The sequence below is a fragment of the Adiantum capillus-veneris genome, chromosome 1, assembly GCF_014529385.1.
Source record: "Adiantum capillus-veneris isolate H3 chromosome 1, ASM1452938v2, whole genome shotgun sequence".
Taxonomy (NCBI): domain Eukaryota; kingdom Viridiplantae; phylum Streptophyta; class Polypodiopsida; order Polypodiales; family Pteridaceae; genus Adiantum; species Adiantum capillus-veneris.
The window spans coordinates 91568072-91589292 of record NC_140931.1 but is presented as its reverse complement, the minus strand read 5'-3'; the positions used below and the strand labels follow the sequence as shown (position 1 = coordinate 91589292).

At 46.5% G+C, this 21221-nt stretch overlaps 1 protein-coding gene across 2 annotated transcripts in view; it reads left to right on the top strand.

The window, feature by feature from the left end:
* LOC147465177 (uncharacterized) overlaps positions 1–21221 on the top strand; it is an 84002-nt gene that overhangs the window by 12478 nt on the left and 50303 nt on the right. Inside the window, exons 8-10 of one of the 2 annotated variants that reach the window (XM_086518644.1) lie at positions 5050–5100; positions 5208–5420; positions 6466–6691. In XM_086518644.1, coding sequence (XP_086374770.1) covers positions 5050–5100; positions 5208–5420; positions 6466–6558 — 357 coding nt within the window. In that variant the 3' untranslated portion in view covers positions 6559–6691. Of the gene's footprint in view, positions 1–5049; positions 5101–5207; positions 5421–6465; positions 6692–21221 lie in introns of those variants that run through there. The other variant, XM_086518634.1, reaches the window with a different exon arrangement.

The window sequence follows — 21221 nt, the reverse complement described above, 5'->3', positions numbered from 1 at the left end:
CTTGCGCTCTGACGGCGGCTCAGGTAAGAGCAGCTCAAAGTAAAAGTCCTATGGCAACCGGCCCATCTCGTCTCCTCAACTGTTGAACACTGGTATGCACATGGCACGAACCCACCATCTCTCTCCAGTAACTCTGTCGCCCACCTGAGTCCACTAAGATGCCTGACGGTGGTAGGCAAACACACTAGTATGCGCATGGCGAAGACCCATCATCTCAAAAAACTCTCCAATACTTCTGTTGCCCACTGGGTCCACTGAGATGCCTGACGGTGGTAGGTAGACTCATGGCGCCGCTCCTGCATCCTCTATAAGGAGGCAATGCCCTGACGGAGCCACTTCTCCTTCTCTTGGGCCGCAACCAATCGTGTTGTCAACTCCGGGAGAAAGAAGCGACTGAGCTCCCTATGGCCATCGGCCACTTTAGCAGTGTCCAGACTCTTGGTCCAAAGTGCAACGACTTGCTCTCTGAGCTTTGTATCTAGCAAAATCCTCTTTGGGATGCGCAACATAACACTACCACTTCTCTGCTTGTCAAACAGAGTAAGCATCGACGGCACTTGATCAAAAAAAGTTGTCCTTGCTAAACTGTATAATGTACCACCCAAGTCACATATGTGGTCACTAGCATAGAATCGATCTATCCTGGATAGATTTACTCCTACTTTGCAGTCAAACCGAGAAAATGAGAGGATATCTGAGGGCCGTGCAAAGCCAACATGTTGCCATACATCCGAGATCTCAAAGCCATACATAGACGTTCCCAAGCAGCCAACTCAGCCCCATGTACCGTAGCATGGCTGCCCCCAATCCTATCCAAAGGGTCCTCAAGCATGTTGAAATCCCCCCAATGCACCACTGCTCTGCATGAGGTAAGGACTCCACCAAGTGTAACCAAAACTCAGCATGTGCACTCGCATGGTTGGACACGTAAATGTTCAAAAAAACCACAAGGCAACCATGGACATGCATAGTGACCCATTGGGCCCTGCCTGGCACACTGATGACTTTGCCCACAATGACCTGCTACCATGAATGCGCAATACTCATACATACACCTCCCTGAATGCGACCAAGCCAAAAGGAAGCTAACCAAAAGGTCTCATACCGACCACGCAAGATCTATCCACATCGCCTAATACAACTGTCACGTGCGCAACATATAGGAATTTTACCGCGTGTGAACCGCCTCTTAAGCCACTTATTAAAAAAGTGACTTTTAGCCTTTTAATAAAGTCGTGGGGCAGATTTGGCCACTGCTCGACCCAACTTTAGATCTATGTAACAAACTCGAACACCCCAAGTCTAGATTCTATCGTGACACAAAAGAGAGTCACTTCAAAATACTTCACAAATCAAGAGTCGACACGGCCCGCGGCGTAGTCCGTGCCTAGAGAGATTGGCCCCAAAGATTGGCGCCCCTTTCGGTATTTCTTTTATATTAATCTTTGAGCAAAGTACAACTCCCACGGGTGCTCGCTCTTAGACTCTGTGTCCAAATGCTCTGAGAAGTGAGACCCTCCTTGGGTTTATTTATTCTTACAAGGGATACCAAAAGCAGAGCCCCAAAAGCATGTAAACTCAAAAGCAACCTGAACCAAAAGCTTCCAGTAATAGCCAGCAACACCAAAAGCGGAATTTCCATATAATTTCTGTACGGACCTACCGTGTCAGTAGTCAACGCGTTTTGCGGCAATCCATACAGCAGTTAGTGCAAATCGCAGCCGTCCGTACAACAATCACGTCAACAGGTTCTTACGCTTTTTTTAAAGCCTAGTGTCCATAAGTTGTCCCCTCGACAGTGTCCATAAGTTGGAACAACTTGTTGATCATGCCACGTCATCAGTTTGTGAGAATCTATATATATGCACGCCCTTGGCGCTAGTGAAGGGCAGAGAGAGAGGAGGAGGAGAAAGAAGTAGTACCGGCAGTACCTCATCCCGGAGTACCTCTTCTCAGCAATACCCAACGTTTGGCATTTTCCCTCAGCCTCTTCCACCAGCGTTTTTCAGCCCTAAACACCACTAAATTCAGCAATCAGCCCTTGTGGATCAGCAGCTTTTCAGTTTTTCAACCCATCGCCGTCCTCGGCGATAGCAGATCAACCCACAGCCTCGTCGTCGTCGTTGTAGTATCAAGCAGCACCAATTAGCACCTCAATAGAGCCATTAGTACCAAGCACCTTAAGTAACCAAGAGTACCCGCAGTACCTAGCACTTAGCCTCTCAAGTACCAAGCATCCACAGCAGTACCCCTCAGCATCTACCGCAATACCCTTTAGTATCTCAGCAATACCAAGCATATACATCAAGTACCCATTAGCATCTCAGCATTTAGTCATTGTATCATCATTTGTGCAAGTAATAAAGCAAGTACTTGCTTTGGCAACAGAGCAAGGGGACCCTTGAGGGTGGTTGGGACCCAACATGCGGTGTTGTCTCTCTTTTTTCTCTCTCTTTGCGTTTCTCTCCTTCATTGTGTTCAGTTCAATTTCTTTTTTTTCAAGTGAAGTGCAATAACCTTGTGTTTGTGCGGAATACTAGATTTGAGCTAAATCCTTACACACTTCCGCTGTACTTGACAACACCTCTCACACAAATAATGCTCCTGTAGCATAAGCATATCTATCGCTCCACCCACAAGGCATCTTTGCCTAGCCCCTGCACATTTCATGAGACAATCCTCATGGGGTCAATGAGAGAAAATTGATGCTGCCACAGCCTCACAATCTTCGAGGCAGGCTTGGATGGGGAGTAATCCGCATCGCAACGACCTCGAGATAGTGGTGTCTCGAGTATTTGCCTAACCTCGCGACAGCGGTGTCTAGAGTATTTGTCTAACCCATACCCAAGCGGGGCGTGCAATCTGTAGAGCTACATCCTCTATCCAAGAGTCCCCGTGAACATATACATGACAAGGTGCACTCTGAGTATCTGCAAAGAAGTTTACCACAATGTGTCTAAATCCTGCTCCATATGGTGGTGTCACAAAGAACTTGGCCGACGGCCACAAAATCTGTATCAAGTCTGTCACCCCCAAGCCTCCCGTGTGGTAAGAGAACTCCAGAGCCTGAACATGGAGCCAGTCCATCAGCGTATGCGTGGTCCACTCTGTTTGTTCCCTGCCACACAACGAGAAGGAGAAACCAACCGCTATGTCCAAGGCCTCTGCCCCTCAGGCTACTAGAAACAGAACATGTATTCTAAAACAAGCCACCTCGAGGTCAAGAGAAGAGTCGCCAAGAAAACGTATAAAGTCGGAGTAGAAGAAGTCCCAACGGCGACGGGTGTCAAAACTGGTCAGCTCGCGAGGGACTGCTGCAAAGAGCGGTGCCTGCACCAGGAGGGCCGTCTGCAGGTAGAGTTGTTGCTCTCACGCCAGGCGGCTCATGGCAAATACACTGCCAAGAGACCTCCAAGCTGCTGAAGAATAGAGAGTCCCCTGGGCCGGTAGCGATGCATGGGAGGAGCCAAAAGACGAGGCGGAAGGACTAGCGGGGGGGATGGGAGAGGTGGAGGGGGCGGGTGGAGGAGGAGAAGGTGGAGGCGAAGAAGTGGGGACCGGGGGGGGGAGGAGGGGGCTGTAGGTGGTGTTGCTGAGGTGGAGGGGGTATCCGACGGCTCATCTTGCTGTAGAGGGTCGAAACCGCTCCTTGTGGGAACTTGGCGCCTGCTGCTGCTGTTGGCCTTGTGCAGGCCGACCACCAAGAGCGCCAAATTGGCATGCGTGTCCCTAATGACGATAGCCACAAACCTGTTGCTAGCCCTCATCTGCCTAGGCACAACCCGCCTGTGCTCCCAGCGTCTGTATCTACTAAGCCTGGCCAGCCTTGGTAGGCTGGGGCTGTGTCGAGTGTCGAGGGCTCCTCCGTGGACAGGGCTTTGCAAAATGGCCTATGTGTCTGCAATTGAAGTACTGATTTGGGAGCCCCAAATACTCCATGCTCTGATGGAGCCAAACACCACTCACCCAAGATAGTAGAACTATCTTCGGAAGGGTGTAGGTGTCTCAAACCAAAACATGTACCGTAGGTATGCCCTTGGTAGTAATGAAGCTGTCGTGTGCGGTGTCTCCAAAACCGTCCCAATCTCGGAACCTATCTTGAAAAGTAGCGGGAGGTACTCTCTTCTCAGGCCAAGGAAGCAAACTGAAATGGGTAAATCTGCTTTCTAGACGAGCATCGGTAGCCGGATCGAAGCCATGGCACCACTGTCGAAAATGAGCTCTGATTGCTCGGATGGCCAAGGGGCTCATCACAATGACCTTGGACGCTATCTAGGGAGTCTCAAACTCAATCTGGTAGTAGCTGCGCCCGAGAAACTAAACGTCGATGATTTTTCCCACCTCAAATAGAAGGCGGGTAGCGGACCTCTCCTCTGCTAGGTCGGGTGCCGATTATCTTGCAGATAATAGAGGTGGCATGAAGGCGCTCCACCTCTGCTTCTAAGCTCGCTTGCTCTGTCGGCGAAAGAGCAAGTCGGATGGTACGTTCTACGATGTTGGGCGAGGGGGCTTCAGTCGAGTCCCTCTAGGGAGGAGCAAAATCTTCCATTTGTGTTTGTTGTTCTTGAGGGGGAGGAGGATGCATCGACTACGAAGGTGTGTCGGAGAACAAAGAACAGCCCGACGCTCCTTCAGGAGAAAGGGGAACAGAGTAGCGCGTTGGGGATAGGGGTGGGGTGTGTAGCGGCAAACAGGGGGCGGGAGAAGGCAGTGCAATGGAGAGAGGGGCTGATGGAGGGGACAATGCGAGCGGGGGAAATGGAGGAAGGGGGCAACGCAAGAGGGGACAAGTGGGGGGGGGGGGGGGGGGGGGGGGGTGTCAATATTACACGCGTTACTAAGAATTGAGCACAAATATTTGCAAACATAAGATGATATAGCCCACGAGGATTGCACAATAACAACAACATTCCCGGTGTAAGGAAATAGTATAAAGAATAATAAATTAGCTCCAAAGCATAGGTCCTTCTATAGATGTCCTCAATTCTCTAATTCTTTACTTTATGGTAACTTCTAGGACCAGTTTGTAAACTTGTATCAATTTTTCAGGATAATGAGAAGACAAAGACAGAGCTAGAAACTTTGAAACTTAGTCAAAAGGTGACGATCTCTTATGTTCTTCAGTGTTCTATTTTATTCATTAAGCCAAAACACACAACCTCATTTGTTAAAAGTGAATCAACAGTCCTTAACTTTTCCTTTTGTAGTTTCTTGTGAGGCAACCTCGCAGCGGCCGTATACCGGTAGAAAAGATGGATCTAATGAACACAGTGAACCAGCTTTTGGGTGAAATAAATAAGCTCAAAGGAGAAAAAGTTGCTTTGGAAGAAGAGCTTAAAGCACAAAAAAGGTCTCAAGTAAGGGAACGAATAAAAACAACTGTCACCTCAAGAGATGTAGAATTGGCAGCTTCAAACAAGGTAGCTATCTATCTTTTGACCCCTCAAAGATTCCTCACATGTTGCATCGTAAGTTACAGACCATGTTCACATAGAGCTCATGCACGAACACCCACTTCTTCAGCAGGGATCAACAGCCCACGATCCTCATATGATGTGGGCCGTCCGATTGTTTTGAGGATAAAACAAATTTACAGAACCCATTGTCCCCCAAGGACTTGAACCCGCCACATCTCACTCATAAGGCTCTTACAAGTTACCGTACCATTAGACTACAGCGGAAAGCCCAAAGTTCACCTTCATGTACTGCTAATGACTAGATAGAACATGCATATGTACACATCTGTATACATGTACATGGATATCATATATACGTGATTAACGCACTCATGTGCACACACAAAAGTGAGATTTAAGTACCTTCTATGAGTTGGATGCACTAATCAACCCAATCCACAGTATATTTAATCCTGTTGGCAATGAGTTTTCAAGAATCACCTGTAGACTAGTCAAAGATTTTTGGGGCTGACTCCTAACTCACCCACCAACCAACATTTCAATGAAGGAACACTGCTCCAAGTCCAAAATCATTAAAACCGGCTGGTCCTTCTAGACGAGGCAGTGAACTAACAGCAGACTTCAAACACCACAAACTCAAAGAACTTGACCCTCTGTATCAAGAGGGCCGGAGTTCCTATTGACGCAGATCCCTGGCAGTATTTCTGTATCTTTATTGATTTCAAACAAATTGTGTACAAAAGTTCTCTCACTTGGAGAAGCCACTCTCACAGTCTAGTTACAGAAGGCACTTTGGCCTCACTTCATATAGGGCTTGTTGCTAAAAGCACAAACATAGCACTTCTAAAAACCACTTGACCAAGCAGCTTCTCAACTTAGTTGCATGTCTGGGGTGGTGACATACAAAGAATCTGCAATGGCTGCCTATAGATCTGAGCTAGCTCCTCCCGTCACAAAAGTGATGGCGTGACGGTTGCTTGTACAAATAGGCACGATACGGACCGGACAGACTATACGGACTAGATACTAACATGATACACCTATGCAGGGTCCGGAACGAAATCTGAGGTGGCGTGATTACAAGATAAATCGTATGGACGCTGGCATGATGACATGGCAACAGCTACGTGATGCTTTTTGAAGGCTTAAGTGAATAAGTCAACAAGCTACTTTTACTGATTTGAGTTGTTTTTAGCAATGTGCTTTGTGAGTTTCTTTTTGCAACTAAGATTGTGCTAGTTGTAGCCCACATTCTGAGAGAAGGTCACTCCCAGCAAAGAGTCTTGTGCATGTTGCATGAATTAATACAAATAAAGAAATACCACCAAGGACATCTATTTGGGAGTCAAATCTTCTTTAAGAGGAACTTTGTCAACATATCCCTTGCAGATTCCCACGGCTGCAGTGTTTGACAGTTTCTATGGTGATTGAAGTTAGTTCCAGTAATTCACTGCCTAGCATGTTGTGTGGGAAAGTTACAATACTATCAAAGGCCAGACCTTCGTTTGATCTCACAAGAGGAGCTATCATCTAAACACAATGGAGTCAGAATCAAATCAGACCACCAGAAAAGAAACCTCAAGAGGATCCCAAAATCATCAAAATGAAGAAATTCCCTTCTCAAATTCCATGGATCGTGAGTATTTTTGTCAACTCGGTACGAGAATTACAATTCGAACCAGAATGCTTAGTTTGTGGAAGGTGATGACTTTAAAATTCTTTTGGTAGAGTTTCATCTTTTGTCCGGTGGTGGCTGCAATATCTCCCAAGAGCAGATTAAGGAATGAAGACTGTTTTGTGGCTATGCCCAACCGTATTTGAGGTGAACGTACCTTTCCCGACCATATGAGCTATGTATGTGCCCACCCAATAGGCTGGCATGAGGTGGGACCCTTCTTTCTAGGGGGTTTCCACGAGGTCAGAGTCTCTGTACACTGCAAGTTTCATTTGTGTTTCACCTAGATGATGTGCCCAATGGCATGTTTATGCCTAGTGGACCATTTTTAAGGTGATGCTGTCACAAATGTGATGACATGGCATTCCGGTGAAAGAGGACCTGTTTAAGCGCCCGAAATTGGCCGAGACGAAGTCGGACAAGTTTGTAACCTCAAAATATGATGACGTGGCACCTGTGTGGACATCCTAGAATTCGAGGCAGATTTTTAGGGAAACCCCGAAATTTTAGGAAACTGTTTTTTTGGTGCCAACTTATTTGCCCGACCTTGTCTTGGCTCACTATATATTTGCCATAGGGGATTGGGCTCTCCGTCCTTTGTCTTGTATCATTCACAAAGTTTGCCATATGGAGTTAATGACTCACTAGCAATTTGTCCACCTATCTCGCTTCTCTCTTTCTCTCTCAGTTTAGCAATTGTGTTCGCCTTACCCTTAGGTTCATTGGGAGAGTTCTTTTCTGAGAGACTGTTGGAAGATTGGTTAGAAGAGTTACCGTTCTTACCATTCTTACCGTTCTTACCATTCTGAGAAGTCTGCGAGGTACTTGTGGAAGTCTTGTTCTCCTTAGGCTTTCCCTTGTTGTGCTTCATCTCCATCGCGAGAGCAATCGCTACCGCCTTGTTGAGATCGATTGGATCGAGCACCTCGACATCATACTTGATATACTCGTCCAATCCATACAGGAATGCCTCTTTGCGTTCATCATCCGACTTGCGTAATTGGGTACCTAGCTGCAAAACACGATTAGAGAAAGACATAATTGACATACCATTTTGCTTGAGAGCGCACCAATCGTCCTTCAATCGTACAAGGTACTGAGGTGGCATAAACCACGCCTTGAGCTTGTCTTGAAAATCAGCCCAATTGAAGGAAAGGGACGTGAATTCGTCGGCTTCCTCTAGGTGCGCGGCTAACTGTGCCTCTTGCCATGCGTGGTATCAATTGATGGCATCACCGGCAAGGTACATAGCTACCGTCAAAACCTTGCTATTTCCTGTCTTCTTAGTTGTCGCAAAATAAGCATTAAATTGATGCAACCAAGAATGAATAGCCGTAGCATCCATCTTACCATCATACTTATTGAAAGTCAACTTCTCTGTGACTGGGCTGTTGGAGTCCGAATCTCGGCTTGCGCCACTTGATGAACTCCCAACATCTTTGGCTCGTTCGGACTTCGAGGCAAGTACTTGTCGAACTAATTCTTGAGTCCGGAGGTCCCTTTGAACCTCACGCTCGGCCTCCAAGGCTGCTCGTCTTGCTTCGGCTTCCTGCTTTCTTTGTGATTTTCTTTCTTTTCGTTCATCGCGCTCGCGTTCCAAGGCAATGCGAGTCGCTTCTTGTGGTGCCATCATGTCCAACATCGACTTGACCATCGCCTCCATAGGATTTGGTACAATTCGTGGCGTAGATGGGGAAGCAGGAGGGTCGGAAAAACCTCCTGGTGGGAAAAATTCTTCGTCGCCTCTCTCATGCTCATCACCTGTATGTGAAGTATCCATTCCGCTTCGGATGATGACCATGCACTATGATCTTTGGTTCTTAAGTTCACGAGGAACTTGGGTTCTTGCGGATCTTGGGTTCTTGGGTTCTTGAGGGTCTTGAGTGCTTGAGATTCTTGAGGTTCTTGAGGGTCTTCTTTTCTTGAGGGTCTTGAGGTTCTTCTTTCGCTTGCAATCTGTGTTAGAGAAGGATCTTCTCTTCACCCGAGTTCTGCTCTTTTCCGCGGACAGACCCCTTGGCGGCCTTGCGCTCACACCAAGGTTGCTTTTTTCCACCTCACGTTGATTGGCCAGCCGCTAAGTGCACGGTCCGCTCTTAATGAGTGAAAAGAGGCACAAGGGGAGGCTGGAAAAGCCCTTCTTTCCTAGGATTCCTGTCACTCTTCAAAAACACGATTAGGAATCGACACGCCCAAGCGAACTTGGGTTCGTGCGACCGCAACAAGCAAAAAAAAAATCTTGTGATTCTTGTGGTTCTTTCCTTGAGTGATACAGAATACTGCCAAAGCTCTGATACCAATGTTAGGTGCAGCAGAATGAATGTTTGAACTTTGCTCAAGATGAGTGCTCCGAACAGTGCTCAAGGTTCCTTCTATTCTTATGGAAGGGAGAGCCTTCCGTTCTTAATGAGAGAGTGCAATGATCACTAACAAAATAAATGGACATTGTGCGTGAAAGTGTATGAGACTGAGAGATAGAGAGAGAAGAGAAATACGACACCAGAGACGTAAAACCCTCCTCCGAAGGCCCCACTCTCGTTGGCGAGAGTGGTCTACTATAGATTGCACAAACTGGTACAAAGTGGATGCAGGTGACTGATGCAAGTCTAGGCTAAATCAATGTCGACGACGGGGATGGCGAGACCGATCTAAGGGCTGAAATCTGTTGTTCTTGTACTGCTATCCAAAAACGCTACTGGCTGAAATCTGACACTGATTGGCTGCTGTCCCAAAAGCGCTAATGGCTGCAAATCATTGGAACCAAAAACGCTGATATGGCAGGGTCTCTGATGGCTGAAAATTGCTGTCCATTTAGGTGGTCAGAGGCTGAAAACTATTGTTGCTTTGTTTGCTGAAAACGCCATGCAAAAGGGCTGAGTATGCAGGTGTAAAAACGCTAGCATGTTGGATCTTATGGCGATGGTGTTCTTGCTGAAAAATGCCAGTTGTTGAAGGTCTATGGCGATGATGTCTTGCTGATGGAAACGCTAGGTCTAGGGGAGTCTTTGCTTGGAGGGAAAACGCCACCAAGGGGTTCTTGTTGAGAAGTTGCTTGTTGAATGATGGTGCTCCTGCTGCCTCTTCTGCCAAATAGTGCTAGCCTAGGTTTGCTTATATATTAACTTACCCAATTTGCCCTACTCAGTTCCCAACAAAAGTCTCTTAAATTAATTAAGTGAAAAATGTCAAAAATAGGGAAAATAGGCTAAATTCACTGGAAAATTCCCCTGAAGGATTTTGATGGGAATGCTTATGATCATGCTGTGTGCAACCAGAGGATATGCATCTACACTAAGTGCCTGAGCATGCACGGTCTGCGACGAACAGACTCACAAAAGTGCCAGAACACTTCTAAATCTAGACTGACTAGACTGACTGAACCCTTGTCGTGTTGTAGCTTGTCCACGGACACATAGGGTTGGATGTGTCACGTGACACACTCAGAGCCCCATCAGACGGGGTCCCCATAAGTTGGTAGGACTTCTTCTACTGTTACTTGTTCTTCTTACGGTTTAGGGCCCTCAACCGGCATCTATAAGTTGGCTCCATTCTTCAGGGCTTTGACACGTCAGCAGTTTGTGACACCTCCCCTTCTTGAAAGAGAGTAATCGTCCGTGATTACAACATATCTGCAAAACAACTCAAGTTAGCTTAAAAATTTCTGAGGATCATTTCGAGGGACGATCAGTTTGCTCTTTTTCTTAAGGACCCCGCAAATAACCATCCAGGTCCGGGCCATGAGCTGTTCAACGACTCCCTCATCACTCCTCCCGCAAATAACCTAAAAAGGTCCGGGCCATGAGATATAAAGAACTTTTACAACCAAACGCCCCCTAGACCGCAGCCTGCGTCGTTTGGAGGTGCTGAGAGTAACCACTGCTCAGACTTCTTAATACTCCCCCCGTAAACAAACACAAGGGTCCGGGCCATGAGTAGCAACAACAATACTCCCCTCGTAAATAACCACAAGGGTTTGGGCAATGAGTAAAAACAACACTTTTCAATCATTCAATACTCCCCCCCCCCAAATAACCACAAGGGTCCGGGCCATGAGTATGAACAAGCATCTCAAACATCATTTCTCACTACTCCACCCGATAGTAAAATCACCAATCATTGAAACCAGTATTAAAACCAGAGTCAAACAATTCAAATTGGCACCACGACAAGTTCAAAACAGATACCACCCATTTCAAACAATTTCCAAACAGGATCACCAAACAAGTTCTCAAACAGATTTAAAACTTAAAAATCAACCTCGACACTTGTCGAGCTCGAAAAGTCGACTGACTTTCCATCCTGAAACCTGCACCAAAAATTAAGGTTAGGTTCATTCCATAAGGTCGTAGCCGAGCACAGCATGGTCCATCAGCTCCTGGACGGACACTGTCTCTTTGGCGGCGATGGTAGTCCCAAGATAGCAATCGCACTGGACCTCCAAGGTTCATTCCATAAGGTCGTAGCCGAGCACAACATGGTCCATCAGCTCCTGGACAGACAGTGTCTCTTTGGCAGCGATGGTAGTCCCAAGATAGCAATCGCACTGGACCTCCAAGGTTATCAGCTCGAGAAGAGACATCTATTGAGAGATGTCGAGAAGTTTTAAGATATAATCTGCTAGGGTTTCCATGGCAAGCATTTCAAGATACCCCACTCTGCCAGAAGTTGCACTCCGAAGGAAGATGTCAGAAACCATATAACTTCGGGCAAAAAATTTCTTGAAAGCTTGCCAAGTACATGGAGTATGCTGCTTGGTAGCTATCAATATCTGCATGGCACTGCCTCTGAGAAAAACAGCAACTCGAAACAAATCTTGGATCCTTCTCTTGTAAGTGATCTTTATGGCTTATGCCCTATAAGACATGAGCGGTGAAGACAGGAGGGCGCCCGTTGCGCGATGAAATAAGGGTGGGAGTGGCTAATAAGTCCAGGGTCGGAGCACAAAGCTAAAATTTCCAATGAACTTTTGAAAGTGCAATCTTGCTCTGTCTGCTCCTTGGTAGGACCAGTATGCTTTCACAAAAGCACACACCTAATGCTCTAATACCACTGTCACAAGACGGGCACCACGTGCCAATAGAAAAGAACAGACTGAACAGACTTTTAGCACTACAATAACAACTGAACTGAGAGAGAGAGAGAGAGAGAGAGAGAGAGAGAGAGAGAGAGAGAGAGAGCACGCGACACAGAGTGGCGGAATTCCACCCCAGAGAGTATTAGCCCCAAACCTTGGCGCCCCTTTCGGTATTCCTTTATATTGCATCAACACAGTACAAGCCGGAACTCCACACTCTGTACCTTCTCCAGGAAGCATGCCAGAGAATGAGCCCTAGCCTCATATTTAAAGGCCCTAGGCCCCAAAAGCAGTTTTACATGAAAAGCCTTCAAACTCAAAAGCTTCTGGTCCAAAAGCAATGCCAAAACACTGCCAGCGTAATTTACGAAAATCCGTACAATCCTGCCACGTCAGCACTGCCAGCATGAAAAGCAGAAATCCGTACAGTTCTGCCACGTCAGCAGTTTGCGGAATTTCCGAAAATCTACCACATCATCAGCTCCTACGCTTCTTTCTCTGTGTGTGTGGGTCCTGCTTTATTTTAATCCTTTATGTCACTTGGGGCCGGACGGGGTCCCCATAAGTTGGTAGGACTTCTTCTGTTCTTCTTAGGGTTTAGGCCCCTCGACCGGCAACTGTAAGTTGGCTCCATTCTTCAGGGCTTTGACACGTCAGCAGTTTGTGACAGACCAACTCTTAAGAAGACGGGCATCTTTCTTGGAGATGACCTCACACTCGCAGATTGCTCATATGCAGGAGATAATGCCGGATGTTAGAGCGGCAAGGGAAAAAGGTAAGATTTCTTTTTACCAAGATGGAAGCTTGGTGATATTGGAGCGACGCTCTGCATGATAGTGCGAGACCTATGGGACCACACTGAAGATGGCAACATGGAATTGTGATGGGTCATGGCAGCATGGAATTGTAATGGGTCCCTTCGTCTTGATGTAGGAGCACTTGGAGGACAGCTTTATGGGGAGAGACGTCGTCTTTTACTCAGAGACACACGCAGCACTGGGACAGCTTATGCCACATGTGAATGGATATATGTGGGAGAAAACTTGTCGAGCAGAGACGAGATCAGAGCAGAGAAGCAGAGGGTTTGGAGGAGTAGGAGTCCTATTCAGAGAGGAGTTACAACCGCTTGTGCACATTGTTCGGAGAGATGATCAGGCCTGATACATGTGGGTAAGATTGAAGGCTGAGACAGGCAGATTCTTGTACTATATGTTACTTTGCTCCCAACACATCAGTGTATGCCGCACCTAGAGGACGGTCCCCTTTCTCTGCATTAGACAAGGACACATGGGAGTTTTCTAGAGATGGTGACATCATTCTCTTGGGGGACTTTAATGCCTGCACAAGAAATCATCAAACAAGTTTTTACGATACCTCAAACACTGATAGAGCTAGATACTAGTGATATGGGGCTCGACAAACGCTCACAGGACGAGGACAATGAGTACGAGAGATATGCGATGGAAATGGGGGCCTCACAGGGATTGGCCATACTTAATGGCCTACAGCAATTTCCCGCAGCAGCTGGGTTTACTTGCTTCCCACATAGGCATGGGGCCAGCACACTGGACTATGTCATGGCACAACCGAGCTTCATCCCTTGCATTCAAGGTTTCACAATAGGACCGAGACCAGTGGATGTAGAAATGGATCATGCTCTTTTGACACTTTTAGTCTCCTTTCAGTACACTACAAGTCAAGTGTCAGGAAGGAGAACACATACGTGCTATACATTTACACCAAAGACTAACTCTGTTTATAAATAGGAGATCTATGATCGTCTATGTACAGCAACCAGGCCAAGACTCTCAGTGGAGGAGATCACCACTTTACTGACTAAGACATTGCATGATGCAGCAGCAGAGGCATACCCACACAGTCAATCTGATCAGACACCCCGTCCTTGGACCATGCCTCAGATTAGTTAATACGACAAGGAGTGTAGAGAGACGAGCACAACTTTCGAGGGATCTTCTTCTAGGGGTCATCAATCACAAACAGTCTCAGATAGCCTTCCGGCACCTTGTGCGACGAAAGAAGCGAGCGTTCCTAGCTTACATGGAGGGAGACTTATACCAATTGTCCTTGAGTAGAGACTCAAGAGAGGCATGTCGACTCTTTCATGAGCACTCCCCTCCCTCAATGATTACTTCCCCTGATGTGAGGAGTCAATATGCAACATCCTTATATACGGTCCCTGGACATACTCCCCTGCCAGATCCTTCTGAGCCATGCCCATCTATGAATCCCTTCTTTACCACTAAGATGGTAAAGACAGCCATTGACAGGATGAGGACAAGGAGGGCATATGATCATGATGGTCCAATATCATAACACTTTATACATGCGAGAGATATGCTAACAAAGGTTCTTGCAGTTCTGTTCAATCGTGTCATGTGTGAGGGTCTCCTGAGACTTGGAGACTATCTATTATTGTGCCTATCTTCAAGGCAGGTGATCCTACGGAGCTTGGAAATTACCATACTATTATGATTGAACACACATTGGCACAATTGTATGCATCTGTCCTTGAGCAGCAATTGAGCAAATGGGCAAAGAGTGAGGGCGTACGGGCAACAGGAAAAGCCGGTTTCAGGAGAGGCTTCTCTACTCTTGACCATATTTTGACACTAAGAGCCATCATTGAGGAGGGTAGGGTAGACGGATTTATTGTAGCTTTGTGGATTTCCGCAAAGCATTTGACAGGGTGCCCAGAGCTAGATTGATGCGCAGACTACAGGCGATGGGAGTGCCCAATGAGTTAATTTGGGGGATCATGGCTCTATACAGATAAGTGGTGGGACATGTATGCACTCTAGAGGGGATATCTAATTTAGAGCACTCCACTATTGGAGTGAAACAGCCCACAAAAGCTTATATTCCTCATGGGGGAGTTTTCCGACAAATAGTTGTTGTCACAAACTGGTGACGTGGCAAGCCCCCGCACGTAAACACTCACACACAACCTGCGGCGGAAATGTCACGTGGCAGCAATACAGGCCCCACAAAACGCGCCGACAGGCTGATGTGGCAGTGCCGTACGGATCTCCGCAAACTCCGCTGATGTGCTGGCAGCGTACGAAAATTGCATTGGCTGAATTTGGCAGCTTTTGGTTACACTTGCTTTTGAGTTTGAGAAGCTTTTGAGTTTAACTTTTGGGGCTCTGCTTTGGGCATCCCTTGTAAGAATAAATAAGTCCTTTGGGACTCACTCCTCAGAGCATCTGGACGCAAAGTCTGAGAGTGCCCGCGGACTCTCTTGTACTTTGCACACAGATTAATATAAAAATAAATACCGAAAGGGGCACTAGTCTTTGGGGCCAATACCTCTTGGCACGGAACTATGTCGAGCCGTGTCATCTTTTGTGGACTGATTTAAAGTGAATCTCTGCTGTGTCGCGGTAGAATCTTGAGTTGGGGTGTCCAAGTTTGTTACAATGGTATCAGAGCGCGGCCGATATCTCTTCTACCGGGAAATCCGACCCTTTTCTCGCGACACTTATAGATTCCAACAAGAATCAATCGACTTCTTCTGCATCTACTGATGCGAGAGGAGATCACGAAGAAGATTCAACCGAATTAACAGAGGAAGAGTACGGACCACCTCGGCCTACTCAGTACGAACTTCAAGAGATGGAACGTCGAAATAGCAGGTTGACGAGTGCACAAAGCAGATGATTAAATTTGCGAAGAACCCTCAGTTTGCAAAATTTTTGTCTCAGCAATCCATCGCTAAAGTGCACACTCAGTGGCAGAAAGCCACCGAACCACCCATCAAACCGGCAATCAAGAAACCTCCTTCTCTGAGGATGTTTACAGAACAAGAACTTCAAGAGGTGGTTCAGACTCAGATCAATCGGCTTTTAGACGCGAACAATCAATCCAAAAAGCAAGTGAGAAAGCGCAAGAAGGAGACTGACTACCCTGGTTATTTGGGCTATCAATTTTCTTTTGCATCTGTAAGAAAGCAGAAGAAGCGTGTACGATTTGAAGGACTACCCAATTCTTCTTCTGACAGTTCTTCTAGCTCTTCTGACTCGAGGGAGGAGGACAGAAAGGGCAAAAAGCGAAGCAAAAAGCAAAGCTTCGGAAAGGGCAAGAAAAAGGCCAAGAAACCCAGATTTCGCCCAGTTTCTGATAGCTCTACAGAGGAGTCATGCTCTGACAGTTTGGACCATATGTTATATGCAAAGAAGAAGCACTTCTACAGAGCCAACCAATATGACTTCCTCGAAGACAAAAGCAAGAAAGCAAAAGAATTTAAATAAGGCGGACAGTCGATAAAATTTGAATTCTTTTCTGGATTCCGAGATGCTTTGAGGACTTTGGCCTTCATCCAGTAGTTTGACATAGCCTTCTCTGGAGGGCATTACTCAAAGCACTCCAAGATTAGGAAAGAAGCTCCATTGAAGTGGTTGAAATTCAAAAGGCTCTTTATTTCTTCTTGGCTGACCCGGGAGTACGAACGGGATATACAAACTGCTTGGAACCATCTTTGGATGACCAACGTAGATTCTTTGGACGCTTATTGCGAGAGGTTTTGGGACTCTTTTCTACCAACCTCTTCATTTAAGGTCTCTTTTAAGGAACAGATTGAGCAGTTTTGTTGCGGACTCCCTACAGAGATCCGAGACTACTGCCTTGAACAAAAGTCAAATTCTATTCAAGAATTAATGGGTCATGCAAAACAAGGTTTTTTGATACATTCAGGAAATTTGACTTACCCCACTGATGAAATTCTAACTCAGAGAATTCTGACTCAAAGAACTCGACAGACCTCCAACAATAAAAGTAGAAAGAAAAAGAGTTCCCAAGAAAAGAAGGATAAGGATACACGACCCCGGCTCACTCCTTGAGAGAGGGCCAATTATATCAGAGAGGGGAAGTGTTTTGGTTGCGGGGAACATGGGCACATCTCCGCGAAGTGCCCCTAAAAAGCACAACAAGAACAAACTGAAGAGAGGCCAGAGAATTCTAGACAGCAAAGGAGCATGGCAAATAAGGCAAGATGAAACCGGATTGCATGGGTACTGACCCAAGCCTGATTGATGAAAGTACAGAACTTTGGCGAGCTTGGGGCAAAGTGAAAGATCAAGAAGCCCTGATTTTCTACGATGGAGGAGCCAAGGCCAACTTCCTTTCACTTGAATTGGCGGCGCGGCTCGAGATTACACCCGACAGGATGGGACCACTAGCAGAAGCAGTTCTAGCGGCACCCGGACGGGACATAGCCATTATGCCTGTCATTGGCAAACTTCGGTTGCATTGTCAGGGGTATTTAGGGCACAAGGAGTTCTACATAATGCCCTTGGAAGGTTGTGACATCCTCCTAGGAGTCCCTTGGTACCATAAGAACAACGCCGTGGTCGATTATCGGGCAAAGAAAGCAACTTTGACGAATAAAAAGGGCCGAAATTGTACTTGATGTAAAATTGAAGGGCGAGTCCGCCGTCCCTATTGTATCGGCTTCAGCCATTTCCAAATTAATGAAATCCAGTCTCTTTGTTTACTCGATCTACTTGGAAGAGTTAAATGATGAACACAGAACGAACATGTTTGAACTTGATAAAGAACGCCAAGATTTTCTCCACAGACATGCTAATTGTTTCTCTGAGGGCTTGCCACGCGAGTTGCAACTTGCCCCCATCTCCACCTGAGGATCACACCATTGCTCTGATTCCTGGAAGCACACCACCGAACCGGCCACCTTATCGCGTTAGCCGAGCCCAGAATGAAGAGATCATGAACCAAGTGAAAGACCTTCTGGAAAAGGGAGGTGCTACGGAAGAGAATAAGGATTTACAAGGGACACTTTACTTCACTTGAAAGAACTGAACTGTACTGAAAGAAAGAGAGAGACAAGAGAGAGAGAAAAGAGACAGCACAGGGATGTCGGGTCCCAACCTCTAGGGCCACCTTGCTCTATTGCCAGAGCAAGTACTTTCTTTATTCTTGCACAACGCTGCTACAATGACTAAATGTTGAGATGCTGATGCTAATGGGTACTGATGCTGGGTACTGAGGTACTGAAGGGGTACTGAGGTATTGAGGTTCTATGTGGAGATTGACGACGAGGTCTATGTCGAAGATGATGAAGTCGACGACGAGGTACTAAGGGTCTTTGTCGACGACGATGAAATCGAGGACGATACTCTGTTAAAGACGGTGAAGTCGACAACGGTTCTGTGTCGATGACGATGAAGCGACGACGGTTCTGTGTCGAAGACGGTGATGTGGACGACAGGGTCTACATCGAAGACGATGATGTCGACGACAGGTACTGCTGGTCTATGTCGACGACGATGATGTCAACCACGACGACGATGGTGATTGTGACGATGACGACGATGGTGTCGTCGTCGAGTCCGAGACTGCGATGACGACGACGAAGGTGTCGTCGTCAAGATAGGGATCTGCGATGACGATGACAATGGCGATGGTGTCGTCGTCGAGATAGGGATCTGCGATGACGATGACGGTGGCGACGACGACGACGGCGTTAAGACTGAAAAATGAAAACACTAGACTGTCTGCTGAAATCTGAAAACGCCAAGCTGATCTGGGTCTTCTTCTTCTTGAGAAAACGCTAGGGCTCCTGTTGAGGTGCTACCTGCCTGCTGGGTGTGTGCCTCCTTGTGTTCCTGCTTCTTCTGCTTTTACTCAGTGTCCAATGGGTTTCTTTTATAGATCTTTAGCAATTTGCCCTACCTACTTTTCCAACAAACTTACAAAAAGAATTCCAATAGTCACTTTTAATAAAATGACTTATAAGAGGTGGTTCACGCAGTAAAATGCCTGCATGATGAAATGATTGTTCTTGTGCAAGAGAGGGTATGCAAGTGTGGTTGGCCTAGACATGCACGTCCTGCTAGAGGCTCACAAAGGTGTCAGGCTCAATCCTAAGCTAAGACTCATGCTAGACTATGGTAGAAGCATGTCCACGTGGCGCAAGTAAAGTGCGCACGTGACAGGAGATACACTTCTTGGGACACATCGTCTCAACTCTCAGCAGCAGGAGTACAAAACCACCAGGCCAAGATTGAGACTATACATGATTGGCCCGATTTGAAGAATGTTCATGCAAGTTAGAAGCTTCTCGGGCTTGTGTTCTTACTATCGGCAGTTCATTCAAAAGTTTGCAGAGGTAGCTTCCCCTTTGCACATTCTGACATAGAAGTCCCTTTCTCGTGGGGACCCACAAAGGTGACTGCCTTTCAGACACTGGAAGAAAAATTGACTACTGGACCAGTATTGCTTTGCCGAATTTGCAAAAGTCATTTGAAGTATATTGTGATGCTTGTGGTCGTAGTCTGGGAGCGGTCTTAATGCAAGAAGGCCATGTGATTGCCTATGAAAGCCAATTGTTTTCAAGGCCAAAAATGACAACACAGATTTATGAGAAAGAGCTTTCGGCAGTGATCCATGCTCTTACTCAGTGGCGACATTACCTACTTGGAGCCGACTTCACGGTCTTCGCTGATCATCAGAGTTTATACTACTTCTTGTCACAGAAGTAGCTTTCGGAAAAGCAGATGCAGTGTGCTAACATCTTGTCATAGTTTCACTTCCAAATTGTCCATGTACAGGGACAAAAAAACTTGGTGGCAGATGTTGTGTCTCGGAAGCCGCTATTCTTGGCTATTTCAGCGATTCATCATAGAAGCTTCGAGCACATGGTTGATCAATACGCCACAGATTTGGATTTTTCCAATGTATTCACTCGAATACAGAATGGGAAGGTAGTAGCGGGATATTCCATACGGGATGGCTACTTGATGAAGAAAATGATGTTGTGCATCACACAGCCGTTGAGAGAAAAGGTTCTGACAGAGTGCCATTGTCCACCTTTTATGGGTCACCGCGGCATCAACACCACCTTGAGAGGTACGGAGCGTTACTTCTTTTGGCCGAGATTCAAGAAGGATGTGGACGACTTTGTACGCAGTTGCTTAGTATGCCAAAAGTTCAAGTTTGACAGGCATAAGGCACAGGGATTGTTATAGCCTTTACCCATTCCAACCCGCCCATGGGAAAGTATTGCAATGGATTTCATTTTTGATCTCCCAAAGACACAGAGTGGGCATGATGGCATTTGAACTATCATCGACAGATTTAGCAAGTAAGCTCACTTCATTCCACTGAAAACAATCAAGCCGGATCATTTAGCGATACTGTTCATTGCACAGATTTTCAGACTACATGGCATGCCTGAGACAATAGTCTCTAACAGAGATCCTCGATTCACGAGTTTGTTTTGGAAGGCTATTTGGGAGAACATTGGCACACGGTGTTGGGTTAAAGGCCTAAATAACCCCTTTTTGTACATTTTTATACTTTGTCTAGGTTCAATATGAACCTGGACACATTTTTTAAAGATCACTTATAATAAAAGTGGGAAAACCCAAAACTCACTTATTGAGTTTTCCCCAAAAACGTGAGCTCTCTCTCTCTCCCTCTTCTTCTGCTAGTGCTTCCTCTCTTGCTGCTCTTCGCCTCCCCTCTCTGCACACACACTGCACTTCCTAGCGTGCTCTTTCACTTGCACACACCGCCGCGCGCTCATCAACTGGTATCAGAGCCCGATTAGGGTTTGCCCCCAAACCTGCAAACGCTGAATTTCCGCCAAGAAGGTCAACTTTATCGCGAGATTTTGCAATTTCGTCGCCAAAGGACTCGTCCCCGGACACTAGAGAGCTCCCGGCAACCCAAATTGACCTAAAACAGGCTGAAATTAGGTTAAAAATCAGCAAATTACAGGCCATTACAGCAAAACGCAGGTATTGCAAAGCATGTATTAAGGTGTGCGTTCGCATTCCCTCGGTCCCCACTGCCCGAAAACACTGAAATTGCCGAAAACAGGTCGTCAAAACAGGTGTTTCCAACAAATTTCAGATTTGCTCAGGTTTTTTGCAAGTGTATTTCGATGTATATACAATGGGGAAAGTGCAAATCGCTCTAATTTATGCACATTGACCTCGTCTTGCCTATGCATGACCATCTGTGGGCCAATTTCATGCAAAATTGATGCAACAAATTGGGGCTTTTGCTCATACAT